The sequence below is a fragment of the Nicotiana tabacum genome, chromosome 24 (genome assembly GCF_000715075.1).
Source record: "Nicotiana tabacum cultivar K326 chromosome 24, ASM71507v2, whole genome shotgun sequence".
Classification (NCBI taxonomy): Eukaryota; Viridiplantae; Streptophyta; class Magnoliopsida; order Solanales; family Solanaceae; genus Nicotiana; species Nicotiana tabacum.
Genome location: NC_134103.1, coordinates 41,009,145 through 41,029,901, shown reverse-complemented (window position 1 = coordinate 41,029,901; position 20,757 = coordinate 41,009,145). Strand labels below are relative to the sequence as shown.

At 39.3% G+C, this 20,757-nt stretch overlaps 2 protein-coding genes across 7 annotated transcripts; one reads left to right on the top strand and one right to left on the bottom strand.

Annotated features, from left to right (window-relative positions):
- The first annotated feature begins 779 nt into the window (after nt 1-779).
- LOC107768047 (beta-arabinofuranosyltransferase RAY1) lies at nt 780-7,258 on the top strand. 6 transcript variants are annotated; one of them, XM_016587155.2, is made up of 6 exons: nt 780-1,155; nt 1,609-1,925; nt 2,846-3,098; nt 3,190-3,957; nt 4,178-4,424; nt 4,640-7,258. In XM_016587155.2, exons 1-6 carry the CDS (start codon nt 1,069-1,071, stop codon nt 5,080-5,082), a joined length of 2,115 nt encoding a protein of 704 aa, XP_016442641.1. In that variant the 5' UTR covers nt 780-1,068; the 3' UTR covers nt 5,083-7,258. The 6 variants fall into 6 exon arrangements, with proteins under 6 accessions (XP_016442641.1, XP_016442640.1, XP_016442642.1 ...); XM_016587154.2 differs by having other exon boundaries at nt 781-1,155; nt 3,184-3,957; XM_016587156.2 differs by having other exon boundaries at nt 783-1,155; nt 1,712-1,925; nt 2,947-3,098; nt 3,184-3,957.
- On the bottom strand, nt 6,638-10,704 carry LOC107768048 (inorganic phosphate transporter 2-1, chloroplastic). Its single transcript, XM_016587159.2, has 3 exons — nt 9,620-10,704; nt 7,811-8,002; nt 6,638-7,710 (listed from the first exon to the last, which is right to left on the bottom strand). Exons 1-3 carry the CDS (start codon nt 10,364-10,366, stop codon nt 6,886-6,888), a joined length of 1,764 nt encoding a protein of 587 aa, XP_016442645.1. The 5' UTR covers nt 10,367-10,704; the 3' UTR covers nt 6,638-6,885.
- Between the last annotated feature and the right edge of the window lie 10,053 nt (nt 10,705-20,757).

The window sequence follows — 20,757 nt, the reverse complement described above, 5'->3', positions numbered from 1 at the left end:
TTCAATTTTCAACTGACCACTTTCAACCAACTGTTTACAGGTATATTGCCGTTGAATATACAATTGGTGCCTTCACCTTTGTCCTTGGATGCCAAATCCAACAATTTGAAGTCTACATCCATTCACCCAAATACTCTTTACCTGTTACTATAACGTCCTCCATACCAACTAGACTAAGGCTAACAAATACTAATAAATTGTCTATAATAAACTAAGAATAGCCCCAACCAAGTCTTAATAAGCCTAGCAGACTGAAGTTAGTAAAATAATTATTTATAATAAATAAAGAATGGTCAATTAAATCTGAAGAACTAGAATATCATATATATGCTTCCAATTGCAAAGCAACAAGAGATTTCATTACTTACCAGACGAAAATATGGTTGAATATATCTATTGCGATTAATACCCAAGCAAATGTACTCAAAAAACAGTTTAATAGAGTTTTCCGGAATAAAATGAAGATCGATATCCGAGCAAGATGAAGAGGATGAATAGAAGGAGCTTCGGGGGACTAAACAAGGAAGAAATGTGAGCACAACTACTGAATCTAAGCAATTTTTACAGCATGGAACTAGCAGTTGAGGAAGAAGGAGCAATAGGGAGGCAGCTGAATTTTTTCCATTTTAGCAACTTTGCAATAATTATTTGTTGGACCAAATCGTATTTATAATTACTTTGGGGTTGATTCTGAGTATTTCATAATGAGAATTAGCCTAATTAACACTGAGTAATTTTGAAGAATTAAAACTTAGGGTTCAAATCTTTAAAAAAACTTGAAAGGGGTGCTGCCACGCCCCTAGTAATACAAAATGTTTGACTATTGCAGATTGGGCAGTTAGTTCCATTTCCAGTTCATAGTTGCATCTGCACTCACCCATTAATTTAGTGAAGAAAAAAGTGACACATTCATTGACCCTTGAAACCTACGTACGGCTGCCTAACACACTCACATGCCTTTAGCTCCTCTTCTACTCCCATGCTTTTCCCACGGCGTTGCTGCTGTGCAAAGTGGCTGCCTTTTCACTTTTCTTTTTCATCCGTTAAAGTTCCATAAAACCCAAGATCATGAAAATCTCTAATCCCTTATTCTTATCACTAACAACAATGAACTTCTTTCAATCTATTATCTTCCCATTTCTCTACAACAACAAGGTTCATTTCTACATACCTTTCATCTACTATTATGTTCTTTTTTTATCAATCAACATTGATTCTTTTTCCACTTCACCAAATCAACATCGAATTTTTTTCCATTGAAGAATAAGTTCACCTTTATGTATTTACTATGCTATTTTGTTCTTTATCCTTAATCAAGATTTTGTTTTTCGTTTTCTGCCCACTGCAACAAAGTTCTCAACTTTCTGCATTTACAATGCTATTAATGTTCTTTAGCATCAATAAAATTATTGATTACTTTTTCCTCTTCAACAAAGTTTTCAACTGTATTTACATTTAATGATGCTATAATGTACTTTAGCATCAATCATCATTAATTATTTTTTCCATTTCAACAAAGATTTTAGCTTTATGCATTTAATATGCTATTGTATTCTTTATTCTCAACCAATATTGAATTTTTCTTTCTCTTTTGGTGGGGATTTACAGGCAAAGCAACTTGGGATGTGGTTGATTTGGCTATGGGGGTTTATCTTAATTGGTATCTCTTTTTATGCTACTCAACTTATGCCATTGCCATTTTCTTTTAAAGGTCAGATACTTTTGGATGGTCCAACTATTACCATATTTACAGCGCCAAGGCCTTTTGTGGGTTCCATTGGGGAAAGGCAGGCTCTTGCTGTTCGATCTTGGCTTGGCTTATCACCAGACATTACTGTTGTTCTGTTCAGCCAACAACCTTCTGTTTTCTCCTTTGCTGAATTATTTAGTCCCCGCGTCTCAGTTGATCCCAACATCGATTTCACGTATGAAAATTTTACTTTTATTTCTTAGTTAGTCTCATTTTTGCAACTAGTTTTGGTGTTTTTCGTATCCTAATTGAACTTTACCGCGATAACTGTAAAAGGTAAAGTCACCTTGATGGGCGTGTTTTGTTGTTTTAATGGATAAAGTTTAGTGAGTTTACTCTTATGAGTAGAGTTCAGTTACTCTATTGAGACAAAAAAATAGTTTTTAAGTTCAATTATTTTAATAAGGCAAATATAGTTTCTTTAACTTTATTATCACAATGGATAAGTTCTGTGATCGTACGTTTTTTCTCGTTTATGAACTTTACAGTTGTAAAGACTATAATCAGTCAATCCTGCATAAAAATGGCGTACCCCGTGTACGGAGTGCGTCTGGCTAGTAAGCGGTAAGAAGAGTGGATGTATACTGTATGCAGTATTTGGCTGCATAAAATCTCTGGTATAGGCTGACACTTGAATTTCGTGATGCTAAAAATAGCAATTTCTAAACGAGCTTGATTTTGAAATGATATTTATATCTCTAAGTGGACCGAAGAGAGGAGGAAAACAAGAGTGGCCGGACATGTTTATAGATAACACAACCATTAGACATTCACTGAGAAATGGAATATAGCCACTGTAGTTGGTTAAGTCACTTGTCTGACAAATGGACAAATGGTCCAAGTTGGTATTTTCGCCCTTAATATCAGGATTTAAGCTTACACATTGTCTATGGATAAAACAAATGCATCTAAACGGTTACTTAAGAGAACCTTAATGGAAGAGCTTTAAAAGAGGATCCATAAGATAATCACTTTGTGAAAAAATTACGACTATAATATGGGGTCCTATGGCAAACTTGCATTACTCTTTTTCAGTTTTAGGCTTCAATTGATCAGGAAAGTTTGAATTGTTACTCTTACATCTTTGTCTTTTAGGTTCCTAGGCACACCATTTTTTCATTCCATAGTTGCAAGGTCAAAAGCATCCTCTTCAGATGTTTCTATAGTGATTGATCCAGACACTATTCTCTTGCCAGACTTCATTCAAACTATGAAACATGCTCATAAACTTGATCATGATTGGCTCCTGTTTTCTTCATCAAAAAGTGTTTCCCACTTCCCATTTCACTTGGATGCAGATGGAAAACATTGGCTTCAAGATGATGGAAGCCGAGTGAAGACCCGAAAGGTATGGCTAAAAGGGAACCTTAGAAATGATTTGGACAGGATATGTGATGAGGAAACTCCTTAATTTGAGTACGCCGTTCCTCTAGTTGCAGGATTTCGTTTCACAAGATTGGAAATGGAACCTTTGTGACGGAAAAATGCTAATAGCTTGGAACAATGGAGATCTTCCGTTGCATAAAGGAGTCCTCCCCCCATTTCTATATGGAAAGGGGCTTCATAACCGCTGGCTTATAAATGAAGCTCTGCTCTCTGATTTCAGATTTGTCTTTGATGCTAGTTGGTCCATATCCAATTTGAACCTTAATGATCTTGACCAGGATTTCAATCGCACAAGTGAAGATTTTCTTGGCCTGGCTACTGGAAAAAGGTTTTGGGAAGTGACGGGGAACTCCAATTTAGCAATGCTTTATGGATCATTATATTTCCATGAACAGAACTTCTCTAACATATTTAGACTTTTTCAGTGTGGAGGAGACTATCTCTTCGTAAATTCTGCAAAAATGGTTGTTTACCCTTTGAGGTACAAAGGATCATTGAGTTTAAGAAAACAAGTTATGTCCAAGTCAACAAGAGAGAAGAAAACTTTGGAATGCGTTGATACTATCAGATCAACTAAGGGGGCTAATGACTGCTCTGTGGAGGACTACTGGACTGTGTCGACGCCAATTTCGCTTCCTTTATCTTTAGATATATTACTGTCACTTCGTGCAGACAAAAATAAGACAGTTGTGCTAGCAGTTGTTGGGTATAGTTACAAAGAGATGCTAATGAGTTGGGTCTGCAGGCTGAACCATCTCCAGATCTCTAACTTTTTGGTCTGTGCTCTTGACGATAATATATATGATTTCTCCATCTTGCAGGTAACTTATTTTTTTATTAGCTGATATTCGCCACACTATATGTGATTGATAGGTTGAAATCCATTAGTGCAGCTCGGTAATAGCTCGCTTATTTATCATGACCACCTCAATTTCTGTGGAAAAATATATGTCCTACACCATGCGTAGAATGTTAAGATTTTGTCACCCTCTTTTCTGTTTACCGTCTTACTAAAAGACTAAGATGAACTTGTGTTGCTAGGGCCTTCCCGTCTTCAAGTATGCCAATCTTGAAACCAAGATCAGCTTCGACAACTGTCATTTTGGAACTGAATGCTTTCAAAAAGTAACCAAAGTTAAGTCCAGAATCGTTCTGCAGATACTGAAGCTTGGTTACAATGTATTAATGAGCGATGTTGACATTTATTGGTTCAAGAATCCACTTCCCTTGCTTAGCTCATTTGGCCCGGCAGTTCTTGTGGCACAATCAGATGAATACAAGTTGACAGGTATTTATGTATTTCCCTTTTAAGGACATTATCTTTTTTGTTGAAAGCTGAAATTTTGAGTGCAAGGAACAACTAGTTAAGTAGTGGGATTCATATTCAGGAGGAAGATATCTGCTTATCACATGCTTGTGCTGTTGGAAGATAAACTGTTACCGCCCTTGATTAAGCTAATTTGTCTCTTTATTTGTGCACAAATATTTATGGCTCAATTACAGGACCTATAAACTTACCTCGACGTCTGAATTCTGGTTTCTATTATGCTTATTCGGATGTTACGACTATTGCTGCTCTTGAGAAGGTTGTGAAGCATGCAGCAAACTCAAATCTTTCTGAGCAACCAAGCTTCTATGATACTTTGTGCGGGGAAGGTGGATACAATCGCATAGATGATAGCAGATGCTTAGAACCTCAAACGAATGTGACCGTTCAATTCCTGGACAGAGACCTCTTTCCGAATGGCGCATACAAAGATCTTTGGCAAGAAAGCAATGTGAAGGAAGCCTGTTTGATGAAGGGCTGTTTTATTATTCATAACAACTGGATTAGTGGGAGAAGGAAAAAGCTAGAACGTCAAGTGCCATCAGGGCTCTGGGAATACGATATGAGCACAAGAATGTGTTTGCAGACGTGGCACAAGACAAAAGTTGTGTATTTTTGAAACAACAAAACTTGGATGTTTTTTGCTTCTTCTTGTATCATGGAAAACTTTGGTTTTGCCGATTGAGGAGAATCCAAAGAGATATTATTGTTGGAGGATATAGTTTTCTATTTGGCCTTTGGAGTTATCACTTGGTTCATTTGAGATAATGTTAAAGTTCATAAAGGCTGGCCTAGAGAACACAAAATATGTTTATCTTGTTTATAGAGATATCTTGATCACAACTGTACTCCTATTATGATGCTTGTAGTTGTTGTGGCGGGCTTCTAGTTGCTGGAAATGCTGAAGCTTTGTGGTAACAAGTCAGGACTAGGCCAGAATAGAGACAGAGAATTTGGAAAAAGGAAAAAGTTGAAGGAAACTGATTCATTTAGCCTGAGTTTACAACTTAAGGATATCACCGTGCGGATAGTTCATCCCGGTGGGAAGGTAGATATGTACGAATGTGCCATTTCTGCAGCTCAGTTATTAAAGAACTATCCAGGAAGGCATGTTGCTTTGTCGGATTTTTTCGATCGTCCCCATGAATCTCTTCTCATTGCAGATGATATTCTTATGCCAGGGGCAAAATACCTTTTAATCCCCTCTACTACTGTAGAGAAACTGAAGCGCAAACACTACTCTCATAAAGCAAAACATTTCACTGAAAGTGAGGAGCCTAAGTTGGACCGCGAAGAAGTCGTGGATGTAAGCGGACATAGTTTAGAGGACTCTATATCTTATGCAAAGGACTTCTATGCCTCCAAAGAGAGATGGTCCGGTTGGTTATGGAAGAAAAGGCAACAGGAGAAATTTGTACCTCCTATCCCAACAACAAAAACGTGGAGAGATTCGAGATGGGAACCTAATCTAAATTCAATAGAGGAGATTTCTCCATGAGTATCTATCTTTTCCCGGTATGTCAATTTTTTCATACTGTTTAACTGCAAAGCTCTATCTTTAGCTAAGGAGAGATAATGGTCAGTTTTGCAAGACTGTTCTTTTCCATTGCTATCTCTCAATTATTATATTTTTTTTTTTGAGATTTGGATGTCATTATTTGTGTTAGTTACAAATGTTACCTGCTGGAAAGCAGCTGGAAACTGGAAAGACAAGGAAGGAGTAACCTTTGTACCATGTAACATTGTGCTATGTAGTTGTATACCACAAAACATACACAGCTCTGATTTTAGAAGAAATAAACGGATTATTATCTTTTAAAGTTATGGAACAATTTTTCCGGTTTACATTAGATCTTAACCATTTTGTCGAAGTTAGGCTGATCTCTTTGCTTGGATAAAGTACACAGACACACACACACACACTTTCAGACGTTACTTTGCCTCCTCATTTTCTTGTGTTCCCTGTCAACTGCTTCCCTTTATTCTTTAACTCAGACCATCTTTCTTTTTGCTCATAGTAAATGGCCCTTACTACCTGTGCCTTCAGTCTACAAGATCTTAACTTTAATTTCTTGTTAATTGGGCACTTAGATGTTGACCTACTGGTCCCAGGCATGTGAAGAACAGTTTCAAACTTTAATGTCTAAGATCAACAACCTGATATGGAAGTAAAATACAAAGAAACAAAATCACATTTGCTTAAATCCAACACAAAAGTTAGCAGCTTATATAGGGAGGCAAAGTGCTAGGCAGAAAACAAAGCTTGTTCGTCTTCTAAACTGAATGGACTACTACTCTTTATCATGGATCCTCCACAAGGTTCAAAAATTGCATTTCTCAAATCACGACAAAAAAGGTTATCTGTGTGATTTTATAATTAATCCAAGAAGTTTGAGTGGTGGCGTTATCCGTTAATTTACACTCAGAGTATGTATGATAAGAGCTTAGTGAATATCCATGTGTAGCTAACAGCAAAGGTAGCACCCGCTGGAATTGTTACTAACCAGGAAGTCACAATCTCCTTCACTGTCTCTGCTCTTACACTGTTAAGTCCTCGGGCAAAACCGACACCCATGACTGCTCCCACCAGGGTATGCGTACCTGAGATTGGTAGCCCCAGCTTGGACGCACACAAAACCACAGACGCGGCTGCAAATTCAGCTGCAAATCCTCTGGTGGGTGTTAATTCTGTAATCTTCTTTCCAATAGTTGCAATCACTCTGTATCCCCACATTGTTAGCCCTGCCACAATTCCAAAGCCTCCCCATGCTAGAACATCATTTGGAATTACAATATCGGCTCTGCTGAGCCCACCCTGCAGAATGGACAATGCTGCAGCCAATGGTCCTATTGCATTGGAGACATCATTTCCACCATGAGCAAATGACATGAAGCAGGCTGATAACACTTGCATGTAGCCAAACACACCATAAACTATTTTCAGTTGTGTTCCTTTAGGTCCTGCAATATCTGAAAGAAATCCAATGTTTTTAGTGTCGAAAGTTTCTGATTCTGGTTCTGGTTCTTCTGAACTGGACTTGGCAAGGAGATGACCTAGTTGGCCCCGGATGATCCTGTCAACTACAAAAGCACCAATAGCGCCGCAGGTTATAGCCTGGCCAAGTGCTAGATTTGAAATCTTGCTCAGAGGGAGAGCTACAAAAGAGATTCCCGTGACACCAAGAAACACAGCAATTGGTGCAGCTGCTGCAGCCGCTTGTCCTGGGTTCCGAGCACTATACACAAACTAAAAATAGTAAAAGACGCCAGGATTAGGAATTGTAAGTTGCAATAGAAAAAGTCTTGGTCACTAGAGCTTGAGGAGTATTCATATCAGAAGAACATACCCTCCGGATGCATTTGTACACGAGAAAGGACATTGCTGCTCCCAGTAAAGGTGAGATCACCCATGAGGAAGTTACCCTTGCCAATGAACTCCAAAAGACTGCACCAGTTCCCCCATAAACAAGACCAAAACCAACCATAGATCCTACAATACAATGTGTAGTGGATACTGGCCAACCATAATATGATGCAACCTGAGCAAGAACACAAAATTTTACCAGAAATTTCATATGAGAGTAGTTGGTGAATTGCTAAATGGACAGCAGTGCTTCATCTGTCTAGTGTGAGATCAGATAGATGCAGAGTGATATAGTGGAGATTCATCTGAACGAAATATGAAGCGATGACAGAGGTGCCAGCTAAGACTTATTAGCCATTTTTAGCAATTAGAGTCGTTATGCAGTAGGGCTATTTAGTGTTAGGGTACCCTGTGTATTCCCATGCAATTTGGACTGAAGTTCCACTGGTGTACTATCAAGAATTTATCATATCAATAGCTTCTCAGAGTGTAGTTTCCGTGATGTGCAATTTATCAATCTAGAAAAGACACATGTGAAAACAACCAAGAGAGTTTACATGACTTTTAGGCTTTTCTAAGTTCAGCAATCTACAAAATAATTGGCACGGCTTGAAATGTCGTTTACTATTTGTCAGTTTAGGCTAATGACCTAGATTGATAGTCAAAACACAAGACTTTGTTAAGTAATTACTTGTGCCATTCTCATAAGAATATAAAATAAAGTTATGTCAAGCACATATATTAAGTGTGTTCCTAGTTATAATATATGCAGATTATTCCAGGGGAGTAATATCCTTGACAATGTTTCCTTAGTTTACTATTGGAGCAACGACTAAACAACTGCTGGCCTAAGTTGTTCTTAGATTTGTCCAATTACAAGAAACTCAAGACGGTCAGGTATTTCAGTGGGTTTTCAATGTTTGCCTGCAGAATCCTAGTTCGTAACTCCTTTTGTCTCATTGAAAAATTCAGAAACAGAAAGCTAGTATAGGACTACCTTGTAGAAATCAGGAACATCCAAAATTACTAGAATCTCTCACAAGCTAAATTGATTAAATTGTTACTCCATTTCTTCCAATTCATGTCACTGATTTTGTTTTTAGTTTTAATAACAGTGGTGTTTAAGGCAGTTCGGGCACACTTCAATTAACCCCACCGGCACAAATTTCGGATAATTGTATTGTCAAGGCCGAGGCAAATGAAAAGAAATCACCTAGTATTTTTGTATCTCTACTAGGTTTGAATCCTGATCTCGCGGGACTTTTCTGACTTCACTAATTACTAGGCTGCACTTATGTCACTTATTCCATTCTCTGTTTAAGTTATATGTACTGACGATGTAAAATATATACACAATCACGTCGCCTAAAGAGTAATTCAAGTAACTCTACTTAAGTTCATGCATCGATAATCTATAATAAATTTTAAGTAACCTACTATACATTGACGTGAATATTCAATGCATCGTTGGTGTATATAATTTAATACCTTCATCCTAAAATTTCCGATATTTTATATATGGAGCTAGTTTTTGAGAATGAAAAGTAAAGGTAATTTTTTTTGCCCCTCCCCTTAGATCCCCCTTTGATCCTCTTTGTTGGAACTATTGTTCCTTTGGTGACTCAAACCCATGACCCTAAGTTGTAGGTAGGAGGTACTTACCATCTGAGCAACCCCTCTTGTCATATATGGAGCTAGTTTTCAACCACTACTTGTACAACAGGCAAGTTATGTAAACATTTTGAACTATGGATTAGTTGTGGAATAAAAAGGGAATGGTATGTAAATGCACCTGCAACCATGTTCCAGCAGCAGCCAAAGAAGAAAGCAGACCAGCAAAGAGTAAAGTATCCTTTCCTTGGAAAACATTAGCCATAAGAATACCCTTCTGCATTGTATTAGTAACATGTGTTCCCATTAAGAGTGCCCCTGCAAACTCAAGAATCCCTGCTGTGATGACTGCTTGCCTGAGACTCAATGCCCCTGAACCAACTGAAGTTCCCATTGCATTTGCCACATCATTGGCTCCAATATTCCAAGCCATGTAAAAACCAAACAAGATTGTTGTATAAGACAACATCTTGTATTTCAAGGCCAATCCTTGACCCAAAGACTTCATGAAAAATGGCAAAATCAGTGCAGCTAATGCAATGCATATTGATATGGCAGAAGCTGTGCTTGAAGATATGTGAAAAGCTTGTGCCATTCCAGGCAAGTCATCATCTTCCTCAGAAGAAGAATTGGCATGTTCTTGGTGGGATTTGACTTCAAAGTTCTCACCTTTATCACCATCTGCTTCAGCAAAAGATGATAAGGCAGCAAAAGGGTGTCTAAAGCTGGAATTTTTCAGTCTCAAAAATGAAAAGGCAGAACTAATTTGGGGATTGAGTACAAGAAAATCTTTCTTGGGAAATTGGGTTTCATTGGAAAATACACAAAGCCTTTGTCTTGGATAGAAAAGATAAGATTTTTGAGCTACTAACAAGGCTTCTGATTTAGTAGTGTTTCTAATACTAGATAAACTGTAAGAAGAAGTCATGGCTTAAATGGAAGAAAACATTTGAAGGAAAAAAAAACTGTGAAGAGACGAAGTGAAGCAATTATTCAAGTAGGTTCTTGGCCATGGAATGAAGAATAAGAGGAAGAAAAGAGAGGCTTAGTTGGTGGAGGAAGAATTGTGACAGAACAATATGCATAGTCTCTTTTTTTTTGGTTCTGTTGGGATTTAATTTTCCCTTTTTGATCTATAGGTTTGGTGGTGGAAAAGCTAAGGGTGAGAATGGATTTGGCTGCTAGATTTGATTGTATTTCTAATGAGTGGTTGCTATGGGTTCTCTGAACTGCAAGTTCATCTGCATGCCCACTAGTTTTTCAACACCAAAATTGACATATAAATGACACAGATTTTTCTTTCCAAGTTGGATTGGATAAGGAATCTAAAACAAATTAATTTGACATATGATTGTGAAAGAAATATTAAAATAATACCTGGGAAGTTATTAACTTTTAAAAGTTGAACAGTTAGATAAATTAGAATTCTTCAAAATTGAAAAGTTATAATAGAATATTGAACTTAACTTATGTACAGTAATAGTGCAAAATAAAGATACATTATTTTTAACATATCGTACCATATTATTTACTGCATGTTTGTGTTGTCAAATTAGGATAGCCATAGATAGTAATGTTGTTGATCTCCTTAACATAAGTGTAGAAATTATATATTGTTAGTACACAGAAAAATCAAATTGATAAAATAATGCCCAAACATGTTGTAACATGTCATATAAGACAGAACAGATGTGTAGTTTATCCACAAAAAAGAATCTCTAATTTTGTTATCTTTCTACTGCTTGTCATCCATTTAGCCTTATTACAAAACTGAACAAACCTAGTAAGCTTTAGTTTTAGTTCAAGCAAAAACCTTCTACAGTATCCAACTTTTTGGTTCTCACCCGGTGTCCGTACTCACATTGGGGTATGATTAAATCCGGATTTGTGTCGGAAAGTCCCATATTGGGGGTAAAGCGTTTCCTAACAAAGACGATGAAAGAGTACTTACCACTCTATCACAACCTTTGTTGGTACGTAGTTGTTTAAGCAATTTCATGTCACTAATGGTGTTACACAACAAGAAGTTAACTCAGCTTTAATTTCTCATTAGCGGTGATAATACTATGAAAATCCAAGCTTTCATTTGGAATACCCTGTTTTCTATCTATTTATGTTTGGTATTCTGTTTCCTAACGTGGCTCATAATATTTTAAATTTAATAAGTAAAAGAACAATATTGATCTAAATCACTCTACAAGATAACATATTAAAAATATTAATAAACTTTAAATTTAATAAAAATATAAAAAGAAGATAAATTTAGCTATAAAATTAAACTTGTAATCGGTAGCCAACCGGAACAAAAAGCACTATAAAATTACTTTTGCTCAAGTAATACTCAATGGTTGTTTAATAGTGTGACAACACTTCAAAATCATATCTAAAGGTTGTAATTTATTTATGTTCAAATCCAACTTAACATCTGTCAATTTCTTTGTTAGTTTCTTCCTATATTCTTGCAACAAAAAAAGTGCAGAAGGTATTGGCTTTCCATTAGCCACCAAAACCAACCCAAACCATTGTTTTCCAGCATGAACAAGGTTTAAAACTCGAATCAAAAAAAAAAAAAAAACGAGAGAGAGAGAGAAAGGGAAAGAGAGAGAGATAGAGAGAGAGAGTTGTTTTAGAGAACTTAGTTTAAACTTTTCTCATGGAATCATTAACCTTTGTCAGAAATCTTGCCCATATTCAAATTCTTGGATTGTTTGGAGGACAAAGTCAAAGTAATAAAAAGCAAGAATGCAGCAGGTACGGTTGGAACAAGCTCTTAGAGCTTTGCATTCAAGGTGTATTCTCTCGATGTGGGCTGATGAGAAAACTTAATAAAGAAACATGAATAACACGAGAGAAATTGAGATATATGAGGAAGGAAACACCAGCAACAATGAAATATTTTGTTGTTCCGAAGAGAGAGAAGAGTGAAAAATTAGAGGATTTAACAAAGATTAAGTTAGGATTTTAGTAAGGAATAAACTTTTTTTCCATTTGTTTACATTTGTTTACATTAGTCCATGAACTAGAATATTAAGTTAGTACATGTATTAGAGTATGAACACATTGATGTACATTGAAAGGTACAATGTCTAGTAGTGTCATCCATGTACCTTGAAAGATGTAAGGTGTGGACTTAGTTATTATGTTTACATGTAGTGTAGGCTAGATACATGTTTACCCGAAAATGGATAGAGTTGAATTTGTACGTAGTTCTAAGGGTATGTAGTATAACTTGACACAAATCGTAAGAGTAAATAGAGATATCGAATATTGACCGTAAAAAATAAAAAATAAGCAAAGTTGAAAAGAGGATGATTTATGGATTAAACAAGATGAATCAATCTATGAAGCTAAAAAATGATAATTTTTCAGTATGGGAGTGTATGATATCTGAGTTACAATGTATGCAAAACTTGTCCCCTTTACAAAAATATAGCCATCTCTTTTATAGTTGGAGGATCCTACTTTAGATATAATTAAAAATACATAGTGGGGAACCCATGATAAATCAGCTTTTTTCTAATTTCCGCCGAGATTATCTCCCTTAGTGCGGCTGCAACGGCTCTTTTCTATGAGCTCGATCTTGATCGGACTTGGTATTGGTCGGTATCGGTCGGTTTTCAATTTTGGAGCTCGATGTGGGTTTGAGGTCGATACCGACTCGGGGTCCGGTAATGACTTGGGCTCGGTATTGGTTGGCCTCTGGCCCTCAAGCTCGATTCCATCACATCTCATCATAATTCGATTCCAACCCGAGCTCGATAATGACTTCGAGCTCGGTATTTGACCTGTCCCTGAAATTTGAAGCTCGTTTGTGCCTTCTTCGGATCCCATCTCGATATTATGAAGACTTTCTTTGGTCCATTATGTTCCCATCTCGATCAGTCGTACGAAGGCCAAAATCAGTTTCGACCATATACAGATAGTCCCCTCGTTTCTCGGGAAGGATGTGGTGAGAAACGATATGATTTTCCAGCGGCTCGATCGGGTATGCACTGACGTTTGCATCGAGCCCGACCATGACGTACGTGATAGCTGTCCCGTTGGTTCAGTTTACCAAGGCATTTAATGCGTGTCAGACGGTGGTCGGCCACCGCTGATATTGAACCACCATTGCTCAATCTATAAATAGCCCTTCCTTTTACCATTTATCATTTTTACATCTTCAATCTCCAAATTTTCCAAGTTCTTTTTCGTATCTTCTGAGTTCATCTGCAAATCTGTGATTTTTCTCTGCAAAATCTTTCTTCAAAAACACCAAATCTTTGTTACCTCCTTCTACTTTCGATCTTTAAATCCAAAATGGCGAAAACTTCAAAAAACATTTCTCAAAAAGAAAAAGCTTCTTCTTCATAGTCTGCCGCCGACAAAACACCGGTGGAGCCACGGCCTGAGGAGTGCGTTCCTAGGGCATGTGTTCTTACCTCTGATTTTAATGTCGACAAAGGCTCGTCGGTTCCCGGGCAATGTGAGCTAGTATCGAGTTATATGTGTTCGATAACCGAGGGGTACCTCGAACAGATAAGGAAAGATTGCAATTGGGAGAACAAAGAAATAGTAATCCCGTCTCCTGAAGAAGATATCACCACTCACGTGAAAGGGTTTTTAAGCGTGTATACTTACACTTTCACGTTAGGTCCTCTCGACCCTGTTATTATTGATTTTTGTCGTCAATACCAAATAACCCTAGGCCAGATCCATCCTTCTTCTTGGCAGATCGTTATTTTGATCCGTTTCTTCATGAACAAAATCGAGAGGATGCCTTTCACCCTCGACCATCTCATTCGATTGTACTGCCCTCGCCTCTTTCGACGTGGGTTAATAAAGCTTCAGCGCCGGGCTACCAAGGTTCTGTTCTCAAGCATAGACGAGGACAAGGATCGAGGCTGGATAGGCAGGTTCGTTCGAGTGAAGACTTTGGACCTGATTCCGTCTGAAAAGATGCCATTTCCCGAGGAGTAGAACATGAAGCGTAAGTGTAATTCTGCTGTTATCTCCTACTGTTTTGCCCCTTCATTTCTTCCTCACTGATATCCCCCTTTTGTGATGAAGCGGTTCCTTGATGCCTGGTGTAGTTCCTGACCTCAAGAACTGGGTACGTGGTCTAGCTTCAACCTCTACATATGCTGAGCGCTCATGGCGTGATTTGTCAAAGGGCCGATGGGAGGCCAAAAATCATGGAAAGCCTTTTTCTCGTATCTTTGATAGTTCGAACGAAGCGTTTTCCAAATACTTAATCAATTTTCTTGTGTGTAGGCCTGGGCAAAGATGCAGTTTTGAGGCCCCCGTCCGACGAGGAAGAGGCTTCGGCCTTTTTTCCAAAACCGGTGAAGGATAATAAGAGAAAAAGGGCCTCTACTTAAGAAGATCCAAACCCGAAGACGAGGATGGCTCGTAAGCCGAGGAAGAATACCATCCATTTGACCGAAGAATCAGTTCGGCATCTATGTATAAAGATGAGGAAGAAGAAGACGACGGGTCCGTACTGATGGCCCAAGTGAAGAAAACCATCGATGTCTCAAAGGCAGCTGGATCGATGGCGGTTTTTGTGTCTCCGCCTCGAGCTGAGGTGGTATCGGAGAAAGATTCGGGCAGAATCCCCGAATTGTTAGAGATCGAGGATGCTTCCCACCGAAGTCAACAAACGGTGGGTATATCTGAAGGGTCCAGTCTTGAAGCTCTCCAAACTGAGGAGAACGCCTTAAGCGAGTCGCTTGGGGCAATAGTAATCGAAGACTCGCCCACTCTCCTTGCTTTTTCCGAAGGGGCGATTCGGGAAGCCCAAGCTTTGGGGGCCCTCGAGATAAACCGGTCTCATGAAGGGGAGGACCCCTTCTGTGATTTGTTTATTGGTGTCGAGGATGTTGCTGGCCCTAGTGATGTGTCGGGCCTTTTCTGTGAAGTGCAGCAAGCTCTAAATCGGGTAAGCTCTAACTCCCTTCGTTGATATCACTTTTATATTTGCTATTCTTCTCTAACTTCTTTTCTTCTTTCTTACGTAGGCCGCAGTGGTTCATCGAGAAGAATGTTCTCGGTCTCGAGCTGAGCTGCGTCGGTACGAGGCAGACCTCCGACGGGTCACGGAGGAGAGGAACGCCCTTAGACTCCTCTTCGGGCAAAGGGAAGAAGAAATCAAGGACCTCCGAGCTGAGTTGGCCAAGGCTCATCAAGACCAGACCGACCTAACTGAGCAGGTAATAATAATCTTAAAAACCCATAGGCTCGATCCTAGGACGATGGCAAATATTTTGATCTCACAGATGCAGCAGAAGCTTGGGGTGATTGGGAAGCTTCGCGAGGAGTTCGATATGATAAGGGCGGAGTCCTTGGGATGGAAAGATGGTATGATCCGTCTTGCCGTAGAAAAAGAAAGTGCTCGAGCCCAATTATCATCGGCCGAAAACCAACTTCAAGGTATGAAGGAGAAGAGCTCGGTTTAAGCAAGAAAATAGAGGAGCTCGAGGCTCGGTTGGCCTCCGAACTTGCCAAGGCCAAATCTGACACCGAAGAAGCAAAGGCCAATGCGGATGCATTCGTGGCCATCTATCGGGTCGATGCTGAAGCTGCTCAGGTACAAGCAAGAGAGGCAGCCGAGACTGCTAACACTCGAGCACATTAGGTTGCTGAACTTGTTAAATGCCGATCTCGGAGGGAGACCCTCGAGGAGATCCATGCTCGAGGAGTCGATCTCACCGAAGAGATAAAAAGGGCTAAAGAGCTCGAAGCCAATGCTGAAGCCTTGGCTTCCGATGATGATGATGATGATAGTAGTGGTGGTGGTAGTGGTGATAGGAGCAAGAGTGGGTCCGAGAGCGGGGAGGAGCCCGATGTAGAAGAGACCGCCCCCGGAGATAACCAAGAAACTTAGCCCTTAGTTTCCATTTTGTTTTTTTGTGTAGGGTCATGTTCGGACATTGTAAACACTCATGTACATATATATAAAGATCTTTTCTTTTCCGGACTTGCCTCTGTTTTATTCTCTGCCTTGTGAAAAGTTTATTTCATTCATGCCTTATGAAGGTTTTCATAAGGCTTTAGGCAATTTGATCGAATTCGGACCTTGTAGCCTTTATAACCGAGTGAGTGCTTGCTCAAACACGAAATAAGGTAGCCCGTAGGTTTAGTAGTCGAGTGAGTGATTGCTCGAACTTGAAGTAATATAGCCCGTAGGCTTAGAGGTCAAGTGAGTGATTGCTCGAACTAGAAGAAATATAGTCTGTAGGCTTGATAGTCGAGTGAGTGCTTTGCTCGAACTCGAAGAAAGGTAGCCCGTAGGCTTAGTGGTCGAGTGAGTGATTGCTCGAACTCGAAGTTTGGTAGCCCGTAGGCTTATTAGTCGAGTGAGTGATTCGAACTCGAAATAATGTAGCCCGTAGGCTTAATGGTCAAGTGAGTGCTCGCTCAAACCCGAAGTGATGTAGCCCGTAAGCTTATTAGTCGAGTGAGTTGATTCGAACTCTAAGTAATGTAGCTTGTAGGCTTAGTAGTCGAGTGAGTGCTTGCTCGAACTCGAAGTGATGTAGCCCGTAGGCTTATTAGTCGAGTGAGTGATTCAAACTCGAAGTAATGTAGCCCGTAAGCTTAGTAGTCGAGCGAGTGCTTGCTCGAACTCGAAGTGATGTAGCCCGTAGGCTTATTAGTCGAGTGAGTGATTCGAACTCGAAGTAATGTAGCATGTAGGCTTAGTAGTCAAGTGAGTGCTTGCTCGAACTCGAAGTGATGTAGCCCGTAGGCTTATTAGTCTAGTGATGTTGCTCGAACTCGAAATAGAGTAGCCCTTAGGCTTCGTAGATAGTCCCCGAGTGAGAATGGTTGCTCGAACTCGAGTCGGTGTAGCCCTTGGGCTTTATAGTCGAGTGAGTGTTGCTTGAACTCAAAATAGGGTAGCCCTTGGGCTTCGTAGATAGTCCCCGATTTATGGGATAATGGTCGGCCCTTAAGCCTGTTTGCATAATAGATTTCAAAATAGAGGAATTTTTTCTTGGATATAAGATAACGGTAAAGAAGAAATTTTTCTTTGTAAGTTATTATACATGTGTTTGTGTTTTGTGTCAGGGCTCGGGACAACTATATGGGCATGGATATGGGTATGGCTCGTTCGACCATTTGGCCCTTATAATTTTTCCTGTCGAGACCCTGTCGCCATGAAGTAACGAAGTAACTTACGTTATACCGAGCTTGATAATCATCGAATGGTATAGTTGATGACAATGCCCCCCGGTATTCGAGGTTGATTGGAAGGAGGCCTCGGATATTGTTGAATTGTTCCAAGTTAGCACGATCAATGGTTGCCTCATTAAAAAAACCTTGCCGAAAAACCCATTTGGGACAAAAACCGGTCTAAGGGAAAAAGAGTGCAACGCGTGCTTTCTGGCCTAAAGGCTTCGAGTTGAATAATCCATCCTTGTCTTTGGTCGAACACCTGCAAGGTTTAGTTTCAAAATATAATTGAACAGGGGAAGGCCGTACCTTAGCAGTAGTATTGTTTTAGGCGTGACACGTTCCAATTTGCGTGGTAGTTGATTGTCGTTTATTACACCGAGTTTGTAGGATTTCCATTATACGGCCGGTATCGGTCTATGATTGACCTCTGTTCTCTGTTGGTAGACCTTTTACTAACGGACCCAGAGCCCAACTGGCTGTCTTCGACTCTTATTTTGGACTGATATCGATTGTGAACATCGGCCCAAGTAATAGCTAGGTACTCGATCAGGTTATGCTTCAGCCGCCGTGAAGCCATCAAGCTTCGTTCATTTAGACCTTTAGTGAAAGCTTGAAAAATCAAATCGTTTGTGACTGGTGGTAGATCAATTCGTTCCATTTGAAAACAAGATACGAATTCTCTTAGCATCTCATTATCCTTTTGTCTTACCTTGAATAGGTCCGACTTCCTGGTCTCGACCTTTATGGCCCCGGCGTGTGCTTTTACGAAAGAATCTGTAAGTATAGAAAAAGAATCGATAGAGTTAGACGGTAAATTATAATACCATATCATTGCTCCCTTTGTCAGGGTTTCACCGAATTTTCTCAATAATACAGATTCAATCTCATCGTCCTCTAGATCGTTCCCTTTGATGGCACATGTGTAAGAGGTGACATGTTCGTTGGGATCGGTCATTCCATTATATTTAGAAATCTCGGGCATGCGAAACTTCTTTGGGGTCGGTTTAGGAGCCGTGCTCGGGGGGAAAGGCTTTTGTGTAAATTTTTTGAAATCTAAGCCCTTCAGTATCGGTGGTGCCCCCGGGATCTGATCAACCCTGAAATTATGTGTTTTCACCTTTTTGTCGTTTGCCTCGATCCTTCTTTCTCCTGATTATATTCGTTTGGTTAGTTCTTCGAACATCTTAGCAATTTCGGGATTAGTCCCCGACTCTTACTCATTTGACCTTACTATAGCTGGTTCCATTCTGTGGGCGATTTCTCGGGGTGGACTGGGCTCCGGCCTGCTCGGTATCTGGGTTTGACTCTGCAACTGAGCTATTGCTGCCTGTTGAGCTTGCAACATTTCGAAAATCATACGCAAGCTGACGCCGTTTTTCTTGACGTTATGGGTATCTCGAGCTGTAGATCGAGTGCCACCATGAATGCTATTTTCAGGTTTAGAATGTAGGTTTGCCTCAATGGCCACATGCGAATTAACGTCTAATGGCACTTCGACTCGAGCTCCAACGGCGTCGACAAGCGGCCTTTCGGTCTTGGGCGTCAAGTTGTTGTTCTCACCTTGAAGACCAGCTTCGTTGTTGATAGGTAAGGCCATTTAATTGATGGCTCGTCGTTGCTAATCCGAAATCAAGGACAATTCCGGAAACAAGCATAAAATGGCGTGTTTTGCGGATTCGTATCAAATAACCACTATTATCCTTAGCCCCACGATGGGCGCCAAACTGTTTACTCAAAAAATGGATAGAGTTGAATTTGTACGTAGTTCTAAGGGTATGTGGTATAACTTGATACAAATCGTAAGAGTAAATAGAAATATTGAATATTGACTGTAAAGAATGAAAAATAAGCAAAGTTGAAAAGAGGATGATTTATGGATTAAGTAAGATGAATCAATCTATGAAGCTAAAAAGGGACAATTCTTCAGTATGGGAGTGTATGATATCTGAGTTACAATGTATGCAAAACTTGTCCCCTTTACAGAAATATAGCCATCCCTTTATAGTGGGGGATCCTACTTTAGATATAATTAAAAATACATAGTGGGGAACCCATGATAAATCAACTTTTTCCTAATTCCCGCCAAGATTCTCTCCTTTAGTGCGACTGCAACGGCTCTTGTCTATGAGCTCGATCTTGATCGGACTCAGTATTGGTCGGTATCAGTCGGTTTCCAATTTTGGAGCTCGATGCGGGTTTGAGGCCGATGCCGACTCGGGGTCCGGTAATGACTTGGGCTAGGTATTGGTTGGCCTTTGGCCCTCAAGCTTGATTCCATCATATCTCATCATAATTCGATTCGGACCCGAGCTCGATAATGACTTCGAGCTCGGTATTTGACATGTCCCTGAAATTTGAAGCTCGTTTGTGCCTTCTTCGGATCCCATCTCGATATTATGAAGACTTTCTTCGGTCCATTATGTTCCCATCTTGATCAGTCGTACGAAACCGAAATTAGTTTCGACCGTATACAATACATGAAAGATTTCTCCTATAAATAGTCATGTATTCCTAGCCATTTGGAGCAAGTCAAGTTGAATAGAAATCATACTTTCCTCCACTTACTTCTTTGTGAGTTTTGAGTGTTCTTTTGTGTTGTATTACTCTCCCATATTTTCTAACAGTCATAATCGTAAGTAATCATTGAGCATTACTTGAGCAATAATTACTGGATGTGATCTTAACTCTGCGTTTATTTTTTTTTATTTTTTTTGTGATCTTCAATTGATTCCACTACATTTTCCATCAAATTAATAGTATACTCTTGGTGAATACCTTTTGATTTGGTGAATAGTTTGAAGAGGGTTTTAAAGAACTACAATTAAAGACATATTTGTAGTTTGAATTTGAAATCTGAAATTTCTTAGTGCTTGTTTTATGGGTGGGTATGGTTTGTTTAAAACATTGGACGAAACTATATATAAAATTTGAAGAAGATTGGAGGTGCCATTTCCCCTTTCATGCCCTAAAGTTCTTATTTTTAGAGTGAAAGGAGTGATTTCTCTTTGTTTTTTCTCTCCCTTTCTATTGCACTCTCTTTCCGTGTTTCATTTCTTTGGACATCTTCTTTGCAAACTTAGACAGCTGGAATGAACTAGCATTGCTGCATATATGAATTTCATACCTTTATGTTTTTTCAACCTTTATTTCTTTTGAATT

What these genes read in the sequence shown, in the direction of transcription:
- LOC107768047 (XM_016587154.2), top strand. Translation starts at nt 1,069, where the DNA reads ATGAAAATCTCTAATCCCTTATTCTTATCACTAACAACAATGAACTTC. An exon ending in CATTTCTCTACAACAACAAG is followed by an intron (nt 1,156 to 1,608) that starts GTTCATTTCTAC and finishes GGGGATTTACAG; the next exon opens with GCAAAGCAACTTGGGATGTG. An exon ending in GCCGAGTGAAGACCCGAAAG is followed by an intron (nt 3,099 to 3,183) that starts GTATGGCTAAAA and finishes CCGTTCCTCTAG; the next exon opens with TTGCAGGATTTCGTTTCACA.
- LOC107768048 (XM_016587159.2), bottom strand. Translation starts at nt 10,366, where the DNA reads ATGACTTCTTCTTACAGTTTATCTAGTATTAGAAACACTACTAAATCA. An exon ending in CTGCTGGAACATGGTTGCAG is followed by an intron (nt 8,003 to 9,619) that starts GTGCATTTACAT and finishes GTTCTTGCTCAG; the next exon opens with GTTGCATCATATTATGGTTG. An exon ending in TGTACAAATGCATCCGGAGG is followed by an intron (nt 7,711 to 7,810) that starts GTATGTTCTTCT and finishes TACTATTTTTAG; the next exon opens with TTTGTGTATAGTGCTCGGAA.